The 21,948-nt window shown below is 40.6% G+C and overlaps 1 protein-coding gene across 1 annotated transcript in view; it reads right to left on the reverse strand.

Moving 5' to 3' along the window:
• Window positions 1-21,948, reverse strand: part of grik4 (glutamate receptor, ionotropic, kainate 4) — a 129,716-nt gene that overhangs the window by 21,120 nt on the left and 86,648 nt on the right. Inside the window, exon 10 of the mRNA XM_034548318.1 lies at window positions 4,601-4,708. Within this exon, the coding sequence (XP_034404209.1) occupies window positions 4,601-4,708 (108 nt within the window). The remainder of the gene's footprint in view (window positions 1-4,600; window positions 4,709-21,948) is intronic.

The raw sequence follows: 21,948 nt of genomic DNA on the forward strand, positions 1-21,948 counted from the left end.
TGTTTTCTTATCCTTAAAAAAAACTTGCTCCCTGGAGCCCAGCAAATTAGCAGCTGAGATATAATTCTCTCCCAGGGTTTGGTAGTTCTGTTTGAAGAAGAGCCACAGAAACTCCGACAATATTCGGAAAAGTACTAGGTCATTAGAAAAAGGCCCAGGTAATTTGCATTTTTTTAGAAAGCAATTTCAATACAAATGAGGTGAAAACAGAAAGCGAACAAGTACACACAGACTTCAAGTATTGGGGACAGATCTTGTGTCTGTGGGTGCATATCCAGGTGCACTTGCACATGGTGCTGCTGAGCCTGTGTGCCTGCAAATCTGCCGTCGGCTTTATGTGCACTGTTGAATCCTTACCAAAGTGTATGTGAGTGGAAATGACAGCACGCGCTAACACAAGGGTGGGGGGTGCAGGAAAACTGAGGGAATGACCACAATAAAGTAGTTGAAAAGCGGCTCTTATCTGAGGCACTTAAAGCAGGTTTCAGGTATTAGGAAAAGGAGTCTTGAGTTGGGATTTAAATATGTAGACGATGCCAGACAGCTGGCATCAAATAGTCCTTCAGGTAAAAATCTGCTCCATGTCATTTCATTCAGAAATGAGGAATAATAAAGAGTGACGAGTACTGAGCATGAGTGGTATTTAGGAGCGTAATTAAATGAGGGATATGCTGTGTTAAGACCCAAGGCTGTTTAATGATCTGCTGGTGGTGTAATAACCACATGTATTTGCATGAATCCAATGAAAAAGTCACCTGTGGGACTTGGGCTGTGTGTGTGTGTGGACTTGGACTTGTAGGCTTTATGCTCAGATGAGATGAGTATTGTACAGCGTATGTGTGTTTGTGTGAAAATATAGGGCGGGAGGGGTTTAGTGTCTCTATGTGTGTATCAATGTGAGTGTGTGTTTTTATTGGGAAGTCATGGTTTAGCTTTTGCAAGAAGGGCAAACGCCTGGTTTGATTTGCATCGGGTGCTTGGATGCTATTATACTTGCTTGCAATAGTTTTATTGATGCTTCTTGACTCCATCATCATCATCATCATCATCATCCAAGATCCACTAGCTCCACTTGAAAATATGACCTTGTTTATACCTATACCCATTTGTCTCGGTGTGATACGATCACAAAGGAGCAGCTCTAAGTATTTCAGTTCACATCTGTCATTAGAAGGCCTCTCCACATGCGTCTTGAGTGACCACTTGTGATCGGATCTCACTTTACCGCTCTATATGCAGATAATTGTTTTATCCAATATATCAAATATGAATGAAGAAGTCAAAATATAAACAATACAGACTGGGACTATTCCTTCGCGCCAAAGCTGTTTGGCACACTGTTAATATATCTCTATGGGCTTTTGGGAAATGTTTGACCTGTTATCGCTCTTTAATATCACACCATTGGCACGCGGATGGGTTCGTACTTTGGCTTACTTGTGTAAATGAAGTAAGACTAAATGAGGGCTGAGCATTCACACTTGTACTAGGAGCTTTCCTCTTGTGATCAGGTCTGAACAGGGCCGATGATTTGTAACTCTTAAAATCCAGGAGTTACATCATAACAATGCAAATCGCCTGAAATCAGAATGGACTAAAAATATCACTCTTTTTACTGCTTGAAAAGCAGTATCATATTCATATATGAGGATATGAGAATAGAGAAAACACAATGCTTTTCCTATTCCATCGGTGTGGCTACAAAGACATTGGGCCTCCCTCATAAGAACCACTTATCCAAACAGTTCTTTAGGAGTACTTGCTGCATTCACCAATTTTCTTGTATTTTTTTATTTAATAGTTTATGAGTGGTCCAGACCTGTCGTAGGAGTCATGTACAGTTAGTCTGCTGTTTTCCAAACCTAAGCTTTTCACTAATGTATTGTATATTTCATTACTTTGAAGCTATTTTGAGTTTGAAAACCCTATATAATTTACACTTTATACTTATGTTGACATTATCCTGTTTGACTCTGCAATTTGATTTATTGGTTCATACAATTCTGAAAGTATTCATATAGCCTAATGGTATCATCATTCATTTAAATTGGCTATTGATGATAAAATCAATACAATATGAACATCTTTAATTATTTAGGCCCCCTGGCATTGCTGGTGGCAAGACGTTTTGCATTATGAAACACTTTCACCTTTGTAGTGACAGTACAGCCCTCCGATGAGATGACATTTAAAGCACTTGTTATTTGCCCCCATTCCTAGGCTTTGACAGGTCCCCTAATTCTGCTGCTGATGCTGTGAAAATGATAGAAAGTCCAACATATTTAACAGCTTTAATTGCCTTTATGGATCTCTGAAAGCAGGACTTCCATATAGGGCAGGACGCATAGCCTTATATGGTATTATTGGGACGTTTCTTGTGCTAATGTCCAATTATCATGACTTCATGCTCATTGAAGCACAGATGGTATTCATCATGTTTACGCTGGTCTTTCACACAGTTATCTAAAGTAAGGAGCGTTTTTTCTGAACCTCACGTGGGACACGTTGTACATTACATTACATTATATTTGTACGAGCCCACCTAATGAAAAAAGAGTGAGAGAAAGTAAAGATAAGAATACCAAAATGTTCCTGCACCAGGTAACAAACTCAATCAATTCTTACGAAAGCGCATAGTTCTGTGACAGCCCCCCAGAGTTGTTAGTGAAATTGAAGGGGGAAGACGGCGGCCTTGTGTAAATGTAATGAAACTGCCCTGTGAAGGCCAGGTGAACATGTCAAGTGTACACACACACACGCACACGCACACGCAAACGCACACGCGCAAACGCACGCACACACACACACACACACACACACACACACACGCACACACACACACACACACAAAAACACACACACACACACACACACACACACACTCTCCCAGGCCAGTGCTACAGGTAAGGAATTCTTATGGAGGCTTTCAGCTGTGGCTCGTCTGCCGCCCACAAGCGAGAGATAACAGCGACATGGCAATCACACCATGATGAATGAGCTGTGATAGGCGCTGAAAATTGCTCCTTGGTGGCTTCCGAAGTTTGGTACTCGGACTCTATATCTCCAAACTGAAATCAAAGCTCTGTGCTCGGCCAATTCTTTCTTTCACACCCGCTTTCTGTTGTGAAAATATTGTCTCATTTGTAGTCCCCCTCAACCCAAACACACATATCCATCCTGCCCCCGCAACCTGTCCATCCAACGTGAAATGAACCGTCCCATCTGCATCCCAATAAATCTCAATGAGACCAGTGAGTTGTTCAGTGGCTAAATATGGCAGTATGTCCTTCCCTCATTCCCACGGCTCTTCAGCTGATAAGCCAGGCACTCAGAATAACACATTGGGCCATTTGACTCTGCTTACAAGTTAAATTGTATCTTATCGTCTGATACATCAGTGAGGAGGAGGAGGAGCTGGGTGACAGGTTTGTGTGTGCGACTGTCTGTGTGATTGTGTGTATCGAGGGAAGAAGAGAGGCATGAAACACATGCAGCTCACTGAAAAGCTGAATGGTTTTAAGTAGTTCCATTTACGTGAATCCATTCATCACCTCTGATGTAATATCAAAGCTACTGTAAAACAGACAAGTTGAGCTTATGAAAAGCATTATATTCTTCTCACTAGTTATGGAAATTCCTGACATCTGCTTTACTAATTAAAACAGGTAGCTAATTAAGTGATGAGCAATAGATCACTGTTAATAATTAGATCAGTCAAGAATATATTAGTCTCACATAGTTAGTTATATCTCCACAGCGCTGTGTCAGAGCTAAAGGAAGGTCTGGCGACACACATTATAATTCTGACAATGATCTGGCTTGTTTGTATTTCTTTAAACCAATCACAATGGTCTTGGGGGCGGAGCTAAGCAGAGGATACAGCAACGGTGCCCTTGCATTTACATGTTGGAGGTCAAGTTCACCACTCCCTCTTTGTGATATTATCTTTAGCAAAACACACACATCCAGAAGGAGTTACAGTGAACCATGTTGATATGCTCACAAATAAATTCAGAGCCGCTATAAACGTTTTGGCTTTAAGACGAGGTTAAAACGTCGTACAAACTAGTTGTGATTGAGGCATGTTGAAGCTCTATAATCCTTCATTAATACAAGAATGAGATGTAATTCACTCATGTTTATTGTGTTTAATTGTCAACTGCCTTCATTGAGGAAAAGCATGCATTTTAAATTTCATAAGATTTAAGGAGTCATAGATTACGGATCATTCATCAAATTTCTTAAAAACTGCATTCCTTGGAACAGGTAGCAGAGTGAGCCTGGTGAGCACTCACAGGATCTATATTTACAACAGAGGCTGAGAATGTCTGACAAGTGGAATTATTAGCTCCTCCTGATGTATTGTGATGTAGCCTCATCTGTACTCAGGGCAAAACAATCATGCAGCAGCACTTCCTTCAGATCCCATGAGGAATAACTTTGGATCTGGAAACACAAAATGGCTTTTTGATATGGTAATTGTCCGTCAACCACAGAATGTCAGCCACATGTAGATCAGCCGCGGTGTTGAGCTCATAAAATGACACAGGCTTCTGCTGATGTGCGCATACAGTATCAGCGTGCACACAGTAGCACTTACTAGTATTGTTGTGATGGTTAGAGTAGTGTTGAAGAGGGTGTCCGTCACATTGATTGATGGAAGCTTTCTCTCCATGGACAGTCCATCTTCAGAGTGCCACAGGCCAATCTGCAAGAGAGCGCGCGCACACACACACACACACACACACACACACACACACACACACACACACACACACACACACACACAGTCACTAAGTCCATCAGCTGGAAAAGGCCAAAAGAAACAATTTGTACTTAATTGCCACCCTATTCTCTAGAACAGTGGTTCTCAACCTTTGTTCAGTGACGTACCCCCTGGGAAATATTTTCTTCAGCCAAGTACCCCCTGACCAGTGCAAAGCATTTTTGGTTGAAAAAAAGATGTGCCATCAGTGTCTGATTTAATATAGAATATATACAATTTACAGTTCATGAACTTACAAAATAACTATTTTTAAAGGATTTTTATAAAGGATGCTCATTTAAAATAAATTATTTTTTAAATCTCACGTACCCCCTGGAATGCCTTCATGTACCCCGAGGGGTACACGTACCCCCATTTGAGAACCACTGCTCAAGAGGACAATCTGTATGACCTTCGCAATGGACAGTGTAAGACAGAGAGAAAGCAGTGGACAGATCCCCATGTCGTAAGACAAGGTGATCGGGAGAGTAAGCAAGGCTGCAGGAGGAAACAGAGACGTGTGGGGCTCCTTGAGGAGCGAACACAGGGCACATGTTCAATCAGAGGCAACAGAATGCATTCATTAAACCAATTACCGGAAAATCCTGTGGAGCAGAGCCACATTCTCATTTTCATTACAGCTCTAGTGGGGATTCACACCTCCACCTCACATCTTTCCTCCCATCCCCTTTCAATCTGTCTCTGCCATCTCCTGTTTCATTATTCTATTTGCACGAAAAAAAACCTTGACGATTTGTATGCTCCGACCTTGATGGACGGCTCCTCTAATGGTTGGGAAAACTGCAACCGTAGAGATTATTAAAATCAGTACAAGTATTGGATGAAGTAAAAAATGCAAAGTCGTTGAATAAAACAAGTGTTTTTCAGAGCTTTGACTTTTCCAGTGACGACCACCTCAATTGTGCTGTTGTACTGTATGAGATCTGTATTATTCACATGTATATTTGCGATACCTTGTTGATGATGATTACATGGTGAGCGTTATGTGACACTGGTGGGCGCAACTAACTTTACTTATCATAGTGGCTTCACAAACTATCATTTCATTTCAAAATGCAATTTCAATGTCAATAACAAACGGAGCAGTTACTTTATGTGTTGAACTGAAGATAACCTTGAGTTGAATCAAGATAATATGCAAAATGAGTCTCATTATTAGTTGGTGCAACTTATGTTTAGATTTAATATATGAGGGGTCCGGCCAACTGTGTCTGCTAGTGTGTCTTTGTGGGATGGAAAAAAGTGGGAAACAAAGGCAGCAATTTCAACATTTCATTAAATATGCCAAACTACAACAACTCGTTAGGCTCACTGAGAAACAAACTTATGACAATTTAAAAGAACTCTGTTTTGGGGGATTTCCATTCAAACTGTGTAATCTAACTCATTATGTAAACATTGCCCCCCCCGGTCTTGAAGTCCATGGAAGTAATATCCCTTATCATAATAATCAACCTCCCTCCATTATGAATATTATATATGAGGTATAAATGAGAAAATATAACGTCTAATTTATCCTTGAACATTGTTGGTGTGATTCAATCCATGTCCCTGGAATGAGTTCTCTGATTACATGTAGAAAACCTTTGGGACCATTCATGTTGGTTGAGACCAGATAGGAAAGAACTGTTATCAGTGATTGAAGTCTGAAAAACCTCAGTAAACAATGATCTTGTTCATAGTTTGTTTCAAGGCTAAATTGCCAAAAATTCTCAAGTGGTTACAACCGATTCATGTTGATCAGAGCCTGCGTTTGAAAGCCGGTTAACCACTCTCCTAACACCGACGATGAATTCTGATGTGTGATATAAAAACCAAAAGGAAGAAAGAACTCCCGGAATCAAAGATTTCCTTTGAGAGGATGATCAAAAAGATCTTGCCTCCCATTTCCTCTGGTGTGTTTGTTGGGGGAAACAGCACCTTGCTCACTCAAATAGATATCTGTTCATCTACCCAACCCCCCTGCACAACAGCCTCCACACTCACTCATTACACAATCAGTTGTCGGAGCCTGTGGAAGTGTAGGGAGGTTGGTCTGTGGCTCGGTTGGGGCTTAGCAGGCGTCACCAGAGGGCTGAGCATGGGGATGACGGAGAGGGTAATGGGATGGGGTGGCATTGTGACTCTTGCCCAGGAACAGGAGGTTCAGAGAGAAGGGAGAGGGAGATGAGGGAGCTGTGAGCAGGAAGGGAGAAGAAGCAGATGCTGGCGGGGGAGGAACTGGCCCTTTGGTGACCCTGCCTTCAATTCTCTTTGCGCTGGGAGGGGGAGATCACTTTGCCGAACAGTAAGGAAGATGTATACATCAGCTAATGTAAGAAAGGAAGCGTGCTCGGGAGCAAACACACGGTGACATTTATCAAAAAGACTGAAAATGCTGTAATGATTCTTTGCAAGACTTTATTCCATAAAGTACTTGTTTTATTATTGATTTGTGCAATAAAAATGGGAGGCTACTCATTACATAGCATTTATCGGCTGAAAAAATGACAACAGAGTGTCTAAAAGTTTGAGATACATTAATATACAACTAATTAAATTGATGAAATATTAACCAGAGCGCAACACACTTATTAATTTGACGGCCAGGAAAGAACATCAGTAATCTTATATGTCATATGCGTCGGAGCACATTTTTAAATAATTATTGTTGTGCAGACTGTGAAGTGAAGGGAATATTGCATTCAATCTGGTGAAGCATTGAAACATTGTATAAAACCTCATTATTAACCGCAGCACAACCCAAGAATCTTATAGACTCATAAGCTTTAATTATAGAGAGAAGATGCTGCATATTGCTATATACAGTACAAGACTCTGTTAGTAAACAATATAACATGCTGTAATTTGATGGTTCTCATTTGCAGTATCATTAATTTGGTATTCCCACTGCATTTGCAGCAAATAACTACTGTGCAGTAGGCTACAACCACTGAATGGAGGAGACACATTTAGACGAAGTTCAGAGTGTTGACGAGTACTGTGCACTATTTATTTCACTGAGAAACAGGGAGGCAGGAGGAAGACTGAGGTATAATAAGAGAGAGGGGAATAGGAGAGGAGCAAAAAGAAAAGATAGAGAAAAAGAGAAAGATGCAGGGGAATGTCAATCACTTACTGAGTAGGTGTGCTGAGGCTGGCGAACGGAAAGAAAATCAATGAGAAAGTATGAGGAGCAGCCAGCTAGGGAGCCAGAACATAAGGCAGAGAGAACAAGAGAAAGAGACAGACAGTGAGAGAGAGAGCGAAAGAAAGAAAGGAAAAGAGAGAGAGAGAGAGAGAGAGAGAGAATCTGCGAGTACAAAATAAAGAGAGAGTGAGAGAACGAGGAAAAAGAGAGATGGGAAAGGGAGAGGGACAACAAGTGGAACGATGCTCCCTGCGAAGGATTACCCAGAGTTCATTCTGCAACCTGGAATTACAGCACAAGGACAAGATTAGGGAGGCTGCTCATTGGAGCGTCAGGATTGGCTGATTTTCCTGTCAGAAAAATGCCATATCCAATCGGGTGTGGCGAGACTGTGCTGCGACGGACCATAGACTGTAGCGACAGACACATTCATCATATATGGGAGAAGCAAGAGCTGCCATTATCAAGCATAACGCCATACAGCCCATTTACACCGAGGTTAAAGCATTCAGGTGTCACATAGTCAAAACGTGTGTGTGTGTGTGTGTGCGTGTGTGTTTCTGGCTGCGTGCTTGCATGTGTGCATGTCTGTGTGTAGCTGTGTGAATTGCAGTTAAAGCAAAATATCTTCACAGGCCTTTGAGGATGGACTTATATTGCTCTTTTAGCAACGTCACATCATCTCAGCTCGACGAAGGAATATGATGAAATAGATGCTGTTTCTACACATCAACCACTGGTTGAATCAGTTAAAACTAAACAGAGGACAGTTATATTTAAAGCACATCAACTCTGCCTCGCTAAAAAGTCTTAGTGTACTTGTGTGTAACTGTTAAGCATTTTCTCTCTATGGAATAGTGAGTGTTAAAAATGTCTCTCCTATAGCAGAAGCTCTCTCTGGTATGACTCATCAGCAGGAATGAGACTAATCAGGACGGCGCCGTAGGCAAACTTCCGGGGCTCGACAGACACAGGTGGAGGTGGCGGTGGTTGGCACTGCCACACAGTAAAGATAATATATGACTATATGAAGAAAAAGGAGCTATACAGACTTGTGGTATTCTTGCAATTATTTCCTTTCGGTCAAGAAGTCTCTCATCCCTGGTATTGGAAAAAGTTGACCTGGTAACACGTTTAAAAAGTGTTGTTTCATAAAGTCTGTACTGCATTTGTGCTGTGTTTGTCCTGTACGCAAAACAGACTCCAGACGCCTTATGGTGAATAATGTTGTTGAATCCCAGTAATGAGACTCAAACTCTGAGTTGAAGAGAAGGTCTTTCCACTGTCAGAGCAGATCTTCAAAGCGGCGCTGCATGTTGAACGAGTGCTGCATCCCCAGACAGTAAACAATGGATGCCCTCGTAGCCACAGTCCCCGCTCAGCCTGCCCCCCCCCCCCCCCCCTCCCCAAAATACAGACTGTCCAAATGGCATTGTTAAGGCATACTCTTAACACTGGGACAGCAAGGCCTTTGGGGTGTCTTCCAATCCCAAAGTTTAGTATGAAGGTACGTTTTATGAATTGATAAAACATTTGGGCTCATGACTTTCTGGAAAGATGATGTGAAATAATTTACAGCAGCTATAAAGGACTGTGTAAATGGATACCACGATTCTGTCAACACATAATTCAGTGAGGCGTCATTCATAAAGGTCATATGTGCAATCACCTAGTCGGGTCCTTCTAGGAAGGACGTGAGTGGGGTTAATAACTGAATTCCTTTTTGCTTGATAATAGCATTGTATGTGATTATTTGCTGAAATATGTTATTTTTGGTTACTCCCCTGCATACGTTTGAGACAAGCTAACGTATGAAACTGTACAGCGTGTAAGGTAGATCAAATGTCTGAATTTTGATGAACATTGTTAATATATAAAATAAAACAATGATCACAATGAATGTGTGAGCAAAAGGGAATCCATTCAAGAATCTAACAAGACTGCTGGGAGAACAGAGTTGGAGTATGAACCTGTCTATGCGAGAGAACAAATAAAACAATACCTGTACGGTCACACTGCATCAAGGGTTGTTGTGTAGCTGAATTATGTATTTGTAGGATTTCAAGGGTGCACTGTGCAGCCTGATAAAAACAGAGACACAGAGGCAAACTAGCAGGCACACAGGCACAGAGGCACTCACGCACACACATGCATTTATTTGCATGAACATGAATATTAGACACACACGCGCACACACACACACACACACACACACACACCCAGCCAAGCAACCCATACACAGTCTCACCCAGCCTTGAAATCCGTTAAGACTGGGGGATCTTGCAAAACAGCTCATCCATTCTGCTTTTGATCTATTCCCCATCTCCAGCCTGCAAAGTGCAAACTGAGAAAAACAAAAGAGGAAAGGGGACTGCTGTACGTCTCTGAGAGACCAAACAATGAAGAAAACCGGAGACACACAGAGGATGCCGGTGTGTGTCGGGTAGTGATGCGAGCCTCTGCATCAACAAAGTCAATATGAATTTCAATACGTAGTTACATATTCAGCTCAGGGAAGATCCTTTTGAGCAGATTGATGATGATTCAATAAGGTTGCATTAATTTCTTATTTTGGTCTTATGCTATGTTATTGGTCACAATTCAATATGCTTTGCTTTGACGGACACACCCACTCTGCCTCTAATTTGTGTAACACTGATGTGGTTTGCATTCACCCAGGAGAAGGCAGTTGCATCTAAACCTTGTCTTTGACTTAAGATTTCTTCCAAGTTTTGAGTGAATCAAGATGCAGAAAAAAAAGCCTTGAGGGAGGATATGTCAAAAGACGAGTAATATGTCTTGTAAGCAACGCTGCCGAGCTTTCCCCTAGTGCCACACATTTAAATCAGCAGCCATATCATGCAGCTGACATAGTCTCCAGCACGGTTACAGTCCTGCTGGAAATGACTGTGTGAAAACCAAGTCAGATAGTATAAGCTGATACAGTATATGCATTCAACTGTTGGTCTTACACAGGGTTTTATATTCAGTATCAAATTCATTCATTCATCTTAGAGCAGCCATTCTACTTCAGAAGAAATGGAGCTCTAGCGCAAGTTCAGACAGGAAGACCAAACCCCTCAAGCCCGCATCTATTCCTCACATTCCTGCCAATCATTCCTCACGCATGCTCACTCATTGTTTACCTGCTTTCATTGTTCTGCGCTGTCAATCATGACACCAGCTGCGCAGATCATCTGATCCCCTCTATCCAATAAGCAAATGGAAACAATGACACGACTAGCCAATCATCTTGCTGCTGTCTCTTTTAAATATGACTGTCTCTCTACCTTCAGTTCATTCATGCTGCTGTTAGGCACCCCTCCACCTCCCCATCTCCGCCCAGTCTCCACGGATCCATCAGCTTCATCCACTCATCATTCCATCAGCTCATCAGCCACCACCAGGTCTGGACTCCACGGGGGGATCTATCTCATTGCTGATGGGGGCAGTCGGCCCTCAATTACAAATCTCCCCGTAGAGTCCAAGCGCCAAAGACGCTGAGACTTCATCATTTCATATCATCTGTTAACAATAACATGCATCCTTTCTTTATCTAACTGGTCTCTCCCTGATTGAAATACATTTATTTACATTTATCTCAGCGTGATTAGTATTTATCCAAATTCAAGTAAATTGAATGAAAATGTAATAAGAAGAAATCTGATGAAAGAGATTTGAGTCTTTTGCTAGCAGACAAGTTTGTTTCTTTTCAAAAGGCATTGCTTCACTGACCTCCAGCACTGTCTGCAGCACTCAGGACATTCAACTCATAACAGAGACAGCTTTGTGTGCAATAAACTGGTGGAGACAAATCCGCTCATAAACTGAGTCACCGCTATGCAACTGATCATTACTGACATTAGCAAGAGAGCATCTGGTTGTAACTTAACAATATATAACAGTTTCCTCCATCATAACTTTTAAAAAAAAATTTTTAACATGGTTATATGATACAAAAATTAAATCAGTGTACACTGAGCGCTGTGCATCGCTTACTCAAGAGAGATTATAGCAACTAAAAAAAAGGAGCTTCCCTAGGGAAGACTGAACATAAAAAAAAAAAAAAAGTGAATGCAAAGGTGCTTGAGGAAGTGATAGAAAAGATGATACTGAAATCACACTTTGAATTTCTGCTTCCAGGCAGTCCAAAGTCTAAATTCCCTCCTGGAAAAGCACAGAGCATCTACAATCTGCACAAAGAAAAGAGCATAAATAGGAAGGAAGGCACATAAACAAGGTGAAACTGTGTGTCATGGATGATCCTCAGATGTTAATGTAGTCTGACATATACTGCAGATAAAGTGACTGGAAACATGAACTACACTCACACGCGGCAGTATAATACTGACAACAAACAACAGTGCAGTCCTGATGAGCTTTTGAATACTGTTAGCGGGACATGGATAACAATAGATACAACACTGAATTGAATAAAAAGAACAGGCCCTTCATCTGATCCTCAGAGATGCTGTGATTCAGGGACAAGTTCGTTTGAAAAAGGAAATTGCATACTAACAAATAAACACTGAATTCATACAGCTTATATTTATTTTCCCCTGCTGGCAAAAAAAAAGTTCCATTCCAGTGTCTTGATCGTCAGTATTGTATTCTTTCTTTGTTGACAACTATCAGGGTTATGTTCCTTAATTTTCACTGGCATTTATGAATTTCCCAGGATAATTGTGACTGTGATAAAAACGCATATACAAAAAAAAAGATTCATGGCAAAACGCCAGAACACCTTGTTTAAGGAAGCCATCTGGAGAACCTTTGAATCTGATTAAAATGTACACCTCCTGCGATGTAAATGTTGCTGTAATTATTGTTTGCAATGACACAGCTCTCCCACTAATACAGTCTCTCTCTCTCTCTCTCTCTCTCCCTCTCTCTCTCTCTCTCTCTCTCTCTCTCTCTCTCTCGCTCTGTTTAGTTCACACAAACACAAAGTAAAAAAATGAAATATGTTTAAACTGCACAGCTGGAGGAGATCAGAGGGCCGCCTCAGTTTTTAAACTTAGCTCAAGTACCAGCTCCTGCATATTAGACCCTGCATGTCTATCAGACCTGGTTAAGATGTACTCATCTCTGCAGGAGCCTGAGGCAGAGAAAGAGATCCAAGCCATGTCGTAGTGTGCTGAGCTACACCCGCTTCTATGATAATGTCCTTCAAGGAGAGAAAAAGAGTGGAGTCAGTCTTGAATCTGCCAACCTGCTGTGCATCGGCCCACACCTCTCTTCCCTTTACATTTGACCCTATCATCCCCCCTCTACCTCGCTGTACCTGTCCCTTCTTCCCTCACATTGCAGCAGCGGAGAAACATTGAATTGAGTGCATCTGCATCCTCAGCAGAGGGGGCAGCTTGAGTAATAGTGTTCTCAGAGATGGGCTGGAAGCAAAGAAAAAGGGGAGGGGAAGGAAAAAACAGATTGCCGTAATAAACATACGAGCAGCATTGACAGGAAATAAATAAATCCAATCCAAAAGAGAAAGAAATTTAACGAGCACATTCAATCTTTAACTGGAGGAAGTCTTGTGTAAATAACACAGCTCAAATCATTTTTTGCAAATTGAAGTGGCGCCCATGCAGGATCCGTGTGTCTCCGAGAGCGTGCAAGCATGTGTCTGTGTATGTCTGATATTCAAGGCACTCAGCGTTCCCTCAGATATGGGGAAAAAAAATGGGTATAAAAGGGATCTCCTCTATTGCTCGGCTCCACCCTGAGGACCTTGACACAAGGATACATGACTAAAGTTTATTTTAAAAAGCAATCTGTCTGTAAATGTTGAAATGATAATTCTGAAAATTGGAATGGGTGTACTACTGCATGCCTGGAAGATTTAACTCTTTCACAATGCGGACATACAGATGCACATGAATGAGAACATGGGACAAGAATGTGTGGGAGGACACCATACAAAAAATCAATATCCAAGGTTAAAGAAAGACCAATGATCCTATTTCTTTACATCCAATGAACAAATGGCTTTGGCTGTGGCTGCTGCTGCTGAAAAGATGTAATACAATGCAAGGTAATACCAATTTTAAGTGGCAAACAGTGATGAACAGGCTCTCGTAACCCAACGTCATTTCGGGGAAGTGGAAGTTGTTGTAATGTTACAGTACAGGGATAAGGCTCTGAATTTTCATGAATATTGGAAATTGCATTCAATGTCACATTCTGTGTTATTGTATGTGGTGCTCGAGAACGCCACACTGCTCCACGAAGACACAAAAGCTTGTGAATCTAGAAGGTCTTGAGATTCTGCCGACCAAATCTGAAATGGATATTTTGAATCCTCCCGGATGTTTGAACAGTTCCATAACTATAAAGTGCCTGAAATGGCGTATTGTCACATGACCTATGACATCTTCATTTAAGGTATCGACCATTTCTTCACAATGTAGCATCATATTAGTCCAAAGGTCATGCCAACCAAATCTGAAACAAATCTAATAAACCCCTGAAAGTTCAACAACAGTTTGCTTAAAATACATGAGAAACGAAAATGACCGACTTCTGGTTGGACGGTTGAATGTGATAAGTGTCCAAAATGGTGAGAACAATGTGGGCATTAATTTGATATGTTCTTACGTATGAGAACAATGATCCCACCAAATGTTGTGACCATCAAAGAAACGTTGTCCATGGTGTGAGTTTGGGGGTGCATTGAAGCCCATCCCAAGCCCCAAAAATCATCCCTACAAAACTATGGGTTCCTGGGGCTGTTGGCCCCCTGTCTTGGGCCCTAATTGTGGTGTTAAACGTGGATAGAGTATTATCTACCTGCTAGCTAGAAACATAATCAATTCATTGCATTTAGGCAATTCATTCTTAATGCTGCAGCATATGTAATCCACCCTGACACAAAGGGACGGGTTGAGACTTTCGATTCCAGCTAATCTGCCAGGGGTTGTTTGGGCAGCTTGCACATTCACATAGGGAGGGATTTCTATTACTTCTGTGGAAGTAATGCAAAACAAGAACTAAATGATAAAATAAACACGTTTCAAGTTGTGTTGATGGGATTACAGTTTTCTGATCAGGGAAGAAGAACTTGAAGATGGCAGGAAACAAGATGGGGAAAGAAATGTGCTCCTTCAGGCACAACTACTGCAAGTCCCAGTCACTAAACGAATGTCTCAGATTCTTTCATGCATCTTTCTTTTACAGCTACGACCATTCAACTCTGTTCCAACTCTGGCATAAACCTGGCAGGCATCATAATACCACATTATGAGTGTGCCAGTTTGCCCGAGACACATCTATTCTTGAGCAATGAATTTAGCAAAGCAGCTGTGGACTCAATAATAAGACCAATTTGCTTTTAGTCATGCTGGAGTCGGCCTTTGGCCTGTTCCACCTCTGGACAACTGTGGAGCTAAATCCATGCCAATAGTTTTGTTCGTTTGAAAAAAAGATTTGAACCTGAAAATTCAAGTTTTGGTCTTGAACATTGAAAAATTCAACAATCGAATAAAATAAGGAAGGTTTCAACTACAGGGGCGTTGTATCTGACAGCTTAACAAAGAAGGCTGACGACCTGCCTCAACTACGTTGCCTTCAAGAAACGTGGGTACTGCGAAAATGATGACTCACTCCTTTATAACCAGCATATTCACGTGATTGGCAGTAGACACAATTAAAAAATAGGGACACGTTACAAAGCATTAACTAGATTTATTGAAATAATTTTTTTGCCAAAGCGGAAATTGAGTATAGTGCTAGCTAGCATTCAATAAATCTAGTTAATGCTTTGTATACCTGTAGTTGAAACCACGCCCCCCACGCCACATCCCGGCCAAAAGTCTGAACCTGAAATTTTTTTTTTTATTGTAAATAATCAATAACTCAAATAAGTATCTACTGTGTCTCCAAAGTTACAGAGACAAAACTGTAGAAGCAGTAACAGCAGGAGCAGCAAAGTCAACACCTAATGAGTTCTGTTTTAACCTAAACTACACTAACCACGCCCCCCACGCCACATCCCGGCCAAAAGTCTGAACCTGAAAAAAAAACGATCTGAAAGTGAAAAAAAGATCTGAACCTGAAAAAAAGATTCGAAACTGTAAAATAAAAGATTGAAAGTTGAAAACATAAAATATGCTACTGAAAAATGAAAAAACATATTTTATTCGAAAAAAAAATCTAAATTATATTTAAACCAACAAAACTTTTCATACACTTATTTTTTATTTTGAATACATAGTTGAATTTTTCAATGTTCAAGACCAAAACTTGTATTTTCAGGTTCAAATCTTTTTTTCAAACGAATAAAACTATTGCCATGGATTTAGCTCCATAGCCAACGTATTGTGGTGGAATTATTTGTAACTCCTATTCACAAGCTTCGGATGAGCTGTAACATTCTCATAACTTGAACTTCACGATTCCTCCAACTGACCATTTAACTTGAAACATTTCTCTCTTGCTCTGTTGTTTCTCTGTCTTTTCTCTCTCATGTGGATTCTAAACCAAGGCTGTGATTAAGTGCCTCCATTATAAAACTTAATGAGCATTTCTCTTCTCTCCAGGAGTTGGCCAAGAGTGTTTGGACCCCCCTGCAATGCACCGAAATGCACATGTGTGCATGTGTTATGTGCAAACACACACACAGAAATAAACAAAGAGACCCACTGATACAGCTTACATATCACCCTCTCTTCTGCACTCTCACACACTGTCAGACAACAATTAAATAAAATGTACTTTGTATAGACCAAAATTAGCCTCAGAGGGCTTAACAGTCTGTACACATAAGACATCCTCCGTCTCGTGACCACAGAGTCTAGCGCTGCTTGCCTCGCCCAAACTGCAATAATTACTCATTGTACAGCTTCCTCCAATGAGCTCAATGCAGAAAACGAGGGCAAGTCCACGGGGGCCAGGCGGCTGCAGAGACACAGGACGGCTCTGTCAGTATGGTGTTTGCTGTTGTACGGTTGGAGGTCGCTTTGGAAAAGACGTGTGCTAAACAAGCATAGATGGCGGCGGTTTGTGTGCCATAGTGTGCAGAGCCAGGAAGCAGGCAGCGGGGGCTGGCACCAACAGCACAAACAAGTGTAAACATAAAAAGCATGCATGCAGACGAATGCACACAGGCAAAGGACTGCACAGCCACGCTGGGAACTGATGTTGGATCAGCCAGCGGTCCTACGGCTGCCACGTCCCAGCATCACAATAAAGTACTCTCAGAGCTTCTGATCCCCTAAACAGAAAATACTGAAATCCATTTTAGCAGTTAGGAAAATCCTGCTTTTAATCTTCCTAAAGAAGAGAATGCAGTCTGCGTTCACAGGAACAGGTTGAGATATATTATCCATCTGTATTGTATCCAGAATTATACTGTTTTACAGCGTCTCCCTGGTGGTCACACCATCTGGAAAATATACACTCGGAAAAAACGTTCACATTCGCACACACAAGCCCAGATAGTTCTTCGTATTAGTCTCCGTTATCTAGCTCATTACACTGGCTTGTGAATAGCCGTAGCAAAAGGATATAGAGGATTACAGCCCGTTCCTTTAATATGATTAGTCGTTCCAACAAGAAATAGGAGTGACGGTCATATTGCTGTAGGAATTAGATGTGGTGACAGCTTTAACAATAAGATAAGAAAAAAAAAGACCCCCCGCTGTTATTTGACATGCAGAAATATAGTTTTGAGTTTTATAGCTCTGTCTGTGTCCTTTCTTTTGTCCTATTTTTCCCGGGGGCACCCTTTCTGCCTGTCATCCTCTTTCCTCATTTCTCTTTTACCTTGCCCTCCCCCTCCACCTGCTTCTCTTGCCTCCTCCGTGGACTTTTGTTGGTTTCAGGTGCCAGTGGTGCCTTGACCAAAGCACGGAAAAATGTCATGCCAACTTCTTTCACATCATCATTGGCCTACATGGCTGCCAACACAGGAGCAGCTGGGAAATGTACTTTGCCTGCCAACACTGAACAAATAAGGATTATGATGTAATGCTGCAACATTATATCCTGGTAATAAGAATGCTGAACGAATTGCCATCTGAAATGGTTGTTTTCAAGCTTAACGCAATATCATTTTACTTTTATATTATGGTTGAATAGTTATGGTGCATTTTCAGATGATGTTATCGCATATCTTTCCCTGCTATGAATTTATGCAAAGGTTTTGGTTAAAAATGCATAATAATAATGAATAATTCAAACAAAAGAAGCAACAAGTTTCTAGTTTCTGATTCAAAGTTTTGACAACAGAGCATTATTAATACATTTGGGCAGCCACAATGGCATTATTACAATAATCATTTAGGCTTTGACAAGGTTCACACCTTCTGTGTCAAAAAATATGTCATGAAAAACAATGTCCAAATCCTTAGCTTTCAAGCACAACAATAAATCTTTCTCTTGTCAAAGCTGATAGTTGCATTAAAGATGCACATCCAATGACTGGTGCTCATTAATCAGTATGTATTAATGGAGAAAACAACCTTGTGATGGTGACTAAATAGACTGACGGGTAGACTGATAGATAGAAAGCTATAAAACGCAGGAAACTGGTATTATTTGTAAAAAATGTCTGCCAGAGAGATTAAATATCTGACAGTGATTAGCTGCAGAGTGTTGGACGCCAGAGGAGCTGATGGTCACACATGTGAGGCGATCGATTGCGCAGCCACAGGGATCCGGGTGAGGGAATGGTGGGTGCTACAGGAAGTAGGGTAGACAAATTGAGATTGCTGGTCTGTACAGTGAGTGGATGCAGAGAGGTGCCGGTGCTACTGAGATCAAAGCCTTGACTCAGAAGAATAAAACATTGTTTTTTCTTTGTTTCATGGTAGTTACGTTCTAAAGCACAAATAGACACACAGTTACACACATAACACACATATACTGTATGTGTGTGTGTGTGTGTGTGTGTGTGTGTGTGTGTGCAGTGAGCCACCTTCCTTATCTCTGCCAAGGCCTTCGTACCTCTAGTATCTGCCTGGCTGAAGCAGTCCCAACCCAACAGCATGTGGGAGGTGTTAGTTAACAAAACAAACAACACCCCCACCCTGTCCCCTGTCTAACACCTTTGCCCCTCCCCCTTAACATAAATGGCAGGGCTGCTTTATAATACTTCTGTTTGAAATCATCACATTAGGCCTGATAGCATTATCCTTCTGCTTGGCTGGCCCAGTGCCAGTATAGAGAGTGGACATGGGGAGACACAGACAAGGTTAATAAAGGAAGATGGGCTGCTGTCTGACTTCTACAGTGTTGCTTAGGAAAGATATTTCTCACACTCAGACAGGAACTCAATCCCAACTGAAAGGGTCAACTGTTTTAAAACAGAGGAGAGAAACTCAGACAGTTTGACAGCACAGGAAGGAATAACTGTGTCTGATCTGCATCTCATAATAGTATACCAACAAGTACTTAATGACTGATGAGAAAGCACAAATATGGCTATCTGCTGCAGCATAATGGAGCATGTTTGTTGGATTATGGATCAATTAATTTAGATCATACACAATGCAGCATTGACAGAAAACCACAACAGGGCAGCAGAGAACACACAGCTGTCAGGGGGAGACAGGCATTTCTAAGAAAAATCCTATGCATAATTTGTTACCGCACTATAAAAAAAGCATAAACTTGAGAGATTACAGCTATCGCTTTACATTATTTAAGATGAAATATGGAATAGAAAAGACCTGGCATTTATAGAAAACAGGGTTTTAAGCGCCAGCTGTTCAAAGCTAGTATCAGCTACTGTATGTATTATGATGCCAGTCAGAATAGTTTCTGCCGTTCACTCATAACAAGACACACAGAACATGCAAGCAGATAGTCAGGTGTCATCCTTTCATTGTATGGACGGAACAGGGAGAGGCAGAGACAATGAGAGGGACTCAAAAAAAAGAGGAAGAACTTCCGTATTCAGGACCAGATGATGCTCAATGATTGTTTGTAGACAGGCACCTATTGGCCACAAAACCCCAGACACAGAGAGCTTGTGTAATGATTCTCCCTTCACTTTGGAAACCAACACTGTTCTGCCAAGCACAGGCACACTGCATTCAGATATCATGAAAAGCATGAGAAAAATAGACCACGGAGCCCACCATTGTCTTTACTGTTGTTTTTCATGTGACAGATAAATATGCGCTCATATTAATATGAATATTACTGTTACTAAAGGTCAGGTTATTGATCATCAATTACCTTTTGCAAAGAGAGAGTGGTGTTTTTTCATTAAACTGGAGGAGCCTGGATGAGCTTTACAGGTTACCATTTACAAAATAAAGCATGCATTAAATGTATTTTATATTTCCTCCTAACTTTCTGTTACGATAAAAAAACAAACAGAAGTCAGGTCATAAATGCTGAATATTAAATCCCATTTCATCACAAATCAAAGGTGTGTGCAGATTGTTTTTCATAATTATAGGTAATAACCCCTACAAACGATATAAGGGCAGATGTTTGGCAGAATTGGAGAGATGCCACCATAGAAGGCTGTAAGAAGAAGCAGTCGTGATATTATGATACTGTTAAATAGTCTCAAACAAAGTAAATATGTGAGTCAGTTAGAGGAAAATTAAAAAGCAGAATGTAAGCCGTACAAAATCTGAACGCATGTAATGTCATCCAAGGGTTTTTAATTGGGATCAATGGACCAATAGTATTTCTTTAGCCCACAAATGTATCCAATTCCCAAAAAAAATCAATAGTTATAATTACACATTTGATTATCTGATACTCATGAGCTATTTTTCCAGAATTTAAAACAGATCTTTCTTTCCATCGGACGGTCAATTAGTGGACTGTGAAAACAATATGTTTTTTAAATGATCTTGATAAGAGTACTGTAAGTGAAAAGCTAAAATAAGACACTGGTGAATTCCATAAATAAAAAAGAAAAGAAAAAGAAGAAAACATGTATACATTTGAGATATAAACAACAATAAAAAGACATTTGTTGTTGATATTTTTAACATATATCATTCCCCAAAAAAAAGATTTTCAGTCATGTTGCCTTCAGACAGAGATTTGAGGTATTTTTGATTTGTGGAACATTGACATTAAACATTGGAAACCCATGCTACAATCTGACCAACTCCTGAGCAATTGATACAGCCCATAAAGCACCAATAGTCATTAACAGACAGTACAGAAGCTGCTTACAGCCCCTCGCCACCTACATGTTATTACAGTCCCTGTAATCTTGGTAAATGGGTTCAATTTAGAAGAAACTGTTCAGTATTTGAAAGTGTGTTCCCTGGTGTGAAACTGAGGCAAAGAGAAGTCAGGGGAGACCAGTTTCAGAGATTGTGGGAGGTGGTTCAGGAGACACAATGAAATGCCCAGTGCTGCGTAGAGAGTATTTTTATTAAACGAAAGAGCAAAACAACGAAGCTTGAAATCCCAGCATCCACTAAGGCAATACTGAAGTGATTGGTATTGATCAACACCACCCACACATCCCTGCTGATATATTATAGTAATTTAGTGATACTATACTAAAATAGTACTAATTGTTCTTTTATTGTAAATAATCAATAACTCAAATAAGTATCTACTGTGTCTCCAAAGTTACAGAGACAAAACTGTAGAAGCAGTAACAGCAGGAGCAGCAAAGTCAACACCTAATGAGTTCTGTTTTAACCTAAACTACACTAACCACGCCCCCCACGCCACATCCCGGCCAAAAGTCTGAACCTGAAAAAAAACGATCTGAAAGTGAAAAAAAGATCTGAACCTGAAAAAAAGATTCGAAACTGTAAAAAAAAAGATTGAAAGTTGAAAACATAAAATATGCTACTGAAAAATGAAAAAATATATTTTATTCGAAAAAAAAAAACATAACTGAATCTAAATTATACTTAAACCAACAAAACTTTTCATACACTTATTTTTATTTCGAAATATATTGTTGAATTTTTCAATGTTCAAGACCAAAACTTGAATTTTCAGGTTCAAATCTTTTTTTCAAACGAACAAAACTATTGGCATGGAATTAGCTCCATAGTGTCTGACCTGATTGTTTCTCAAGTCAGTTTACAAGCTAATTTAA

The sequence above is a fragment of the Cyclopterus lumpus genome, chromosome 13 (genome assembly GCF_009769545.1).
Source record: "Cyclopterus lumpus isolate fCycLum1 chromosome 13, fCycLum1.pri, whole genome shotgun sequence".
NCBI classification, from domain to species: domain Eukaryota; kingdom Metazoa; phylum Chordata; class Actinopteri; order Perciformes; family Cyclopteridae; genus Cyclopterus; species Cyclopterus lumpus.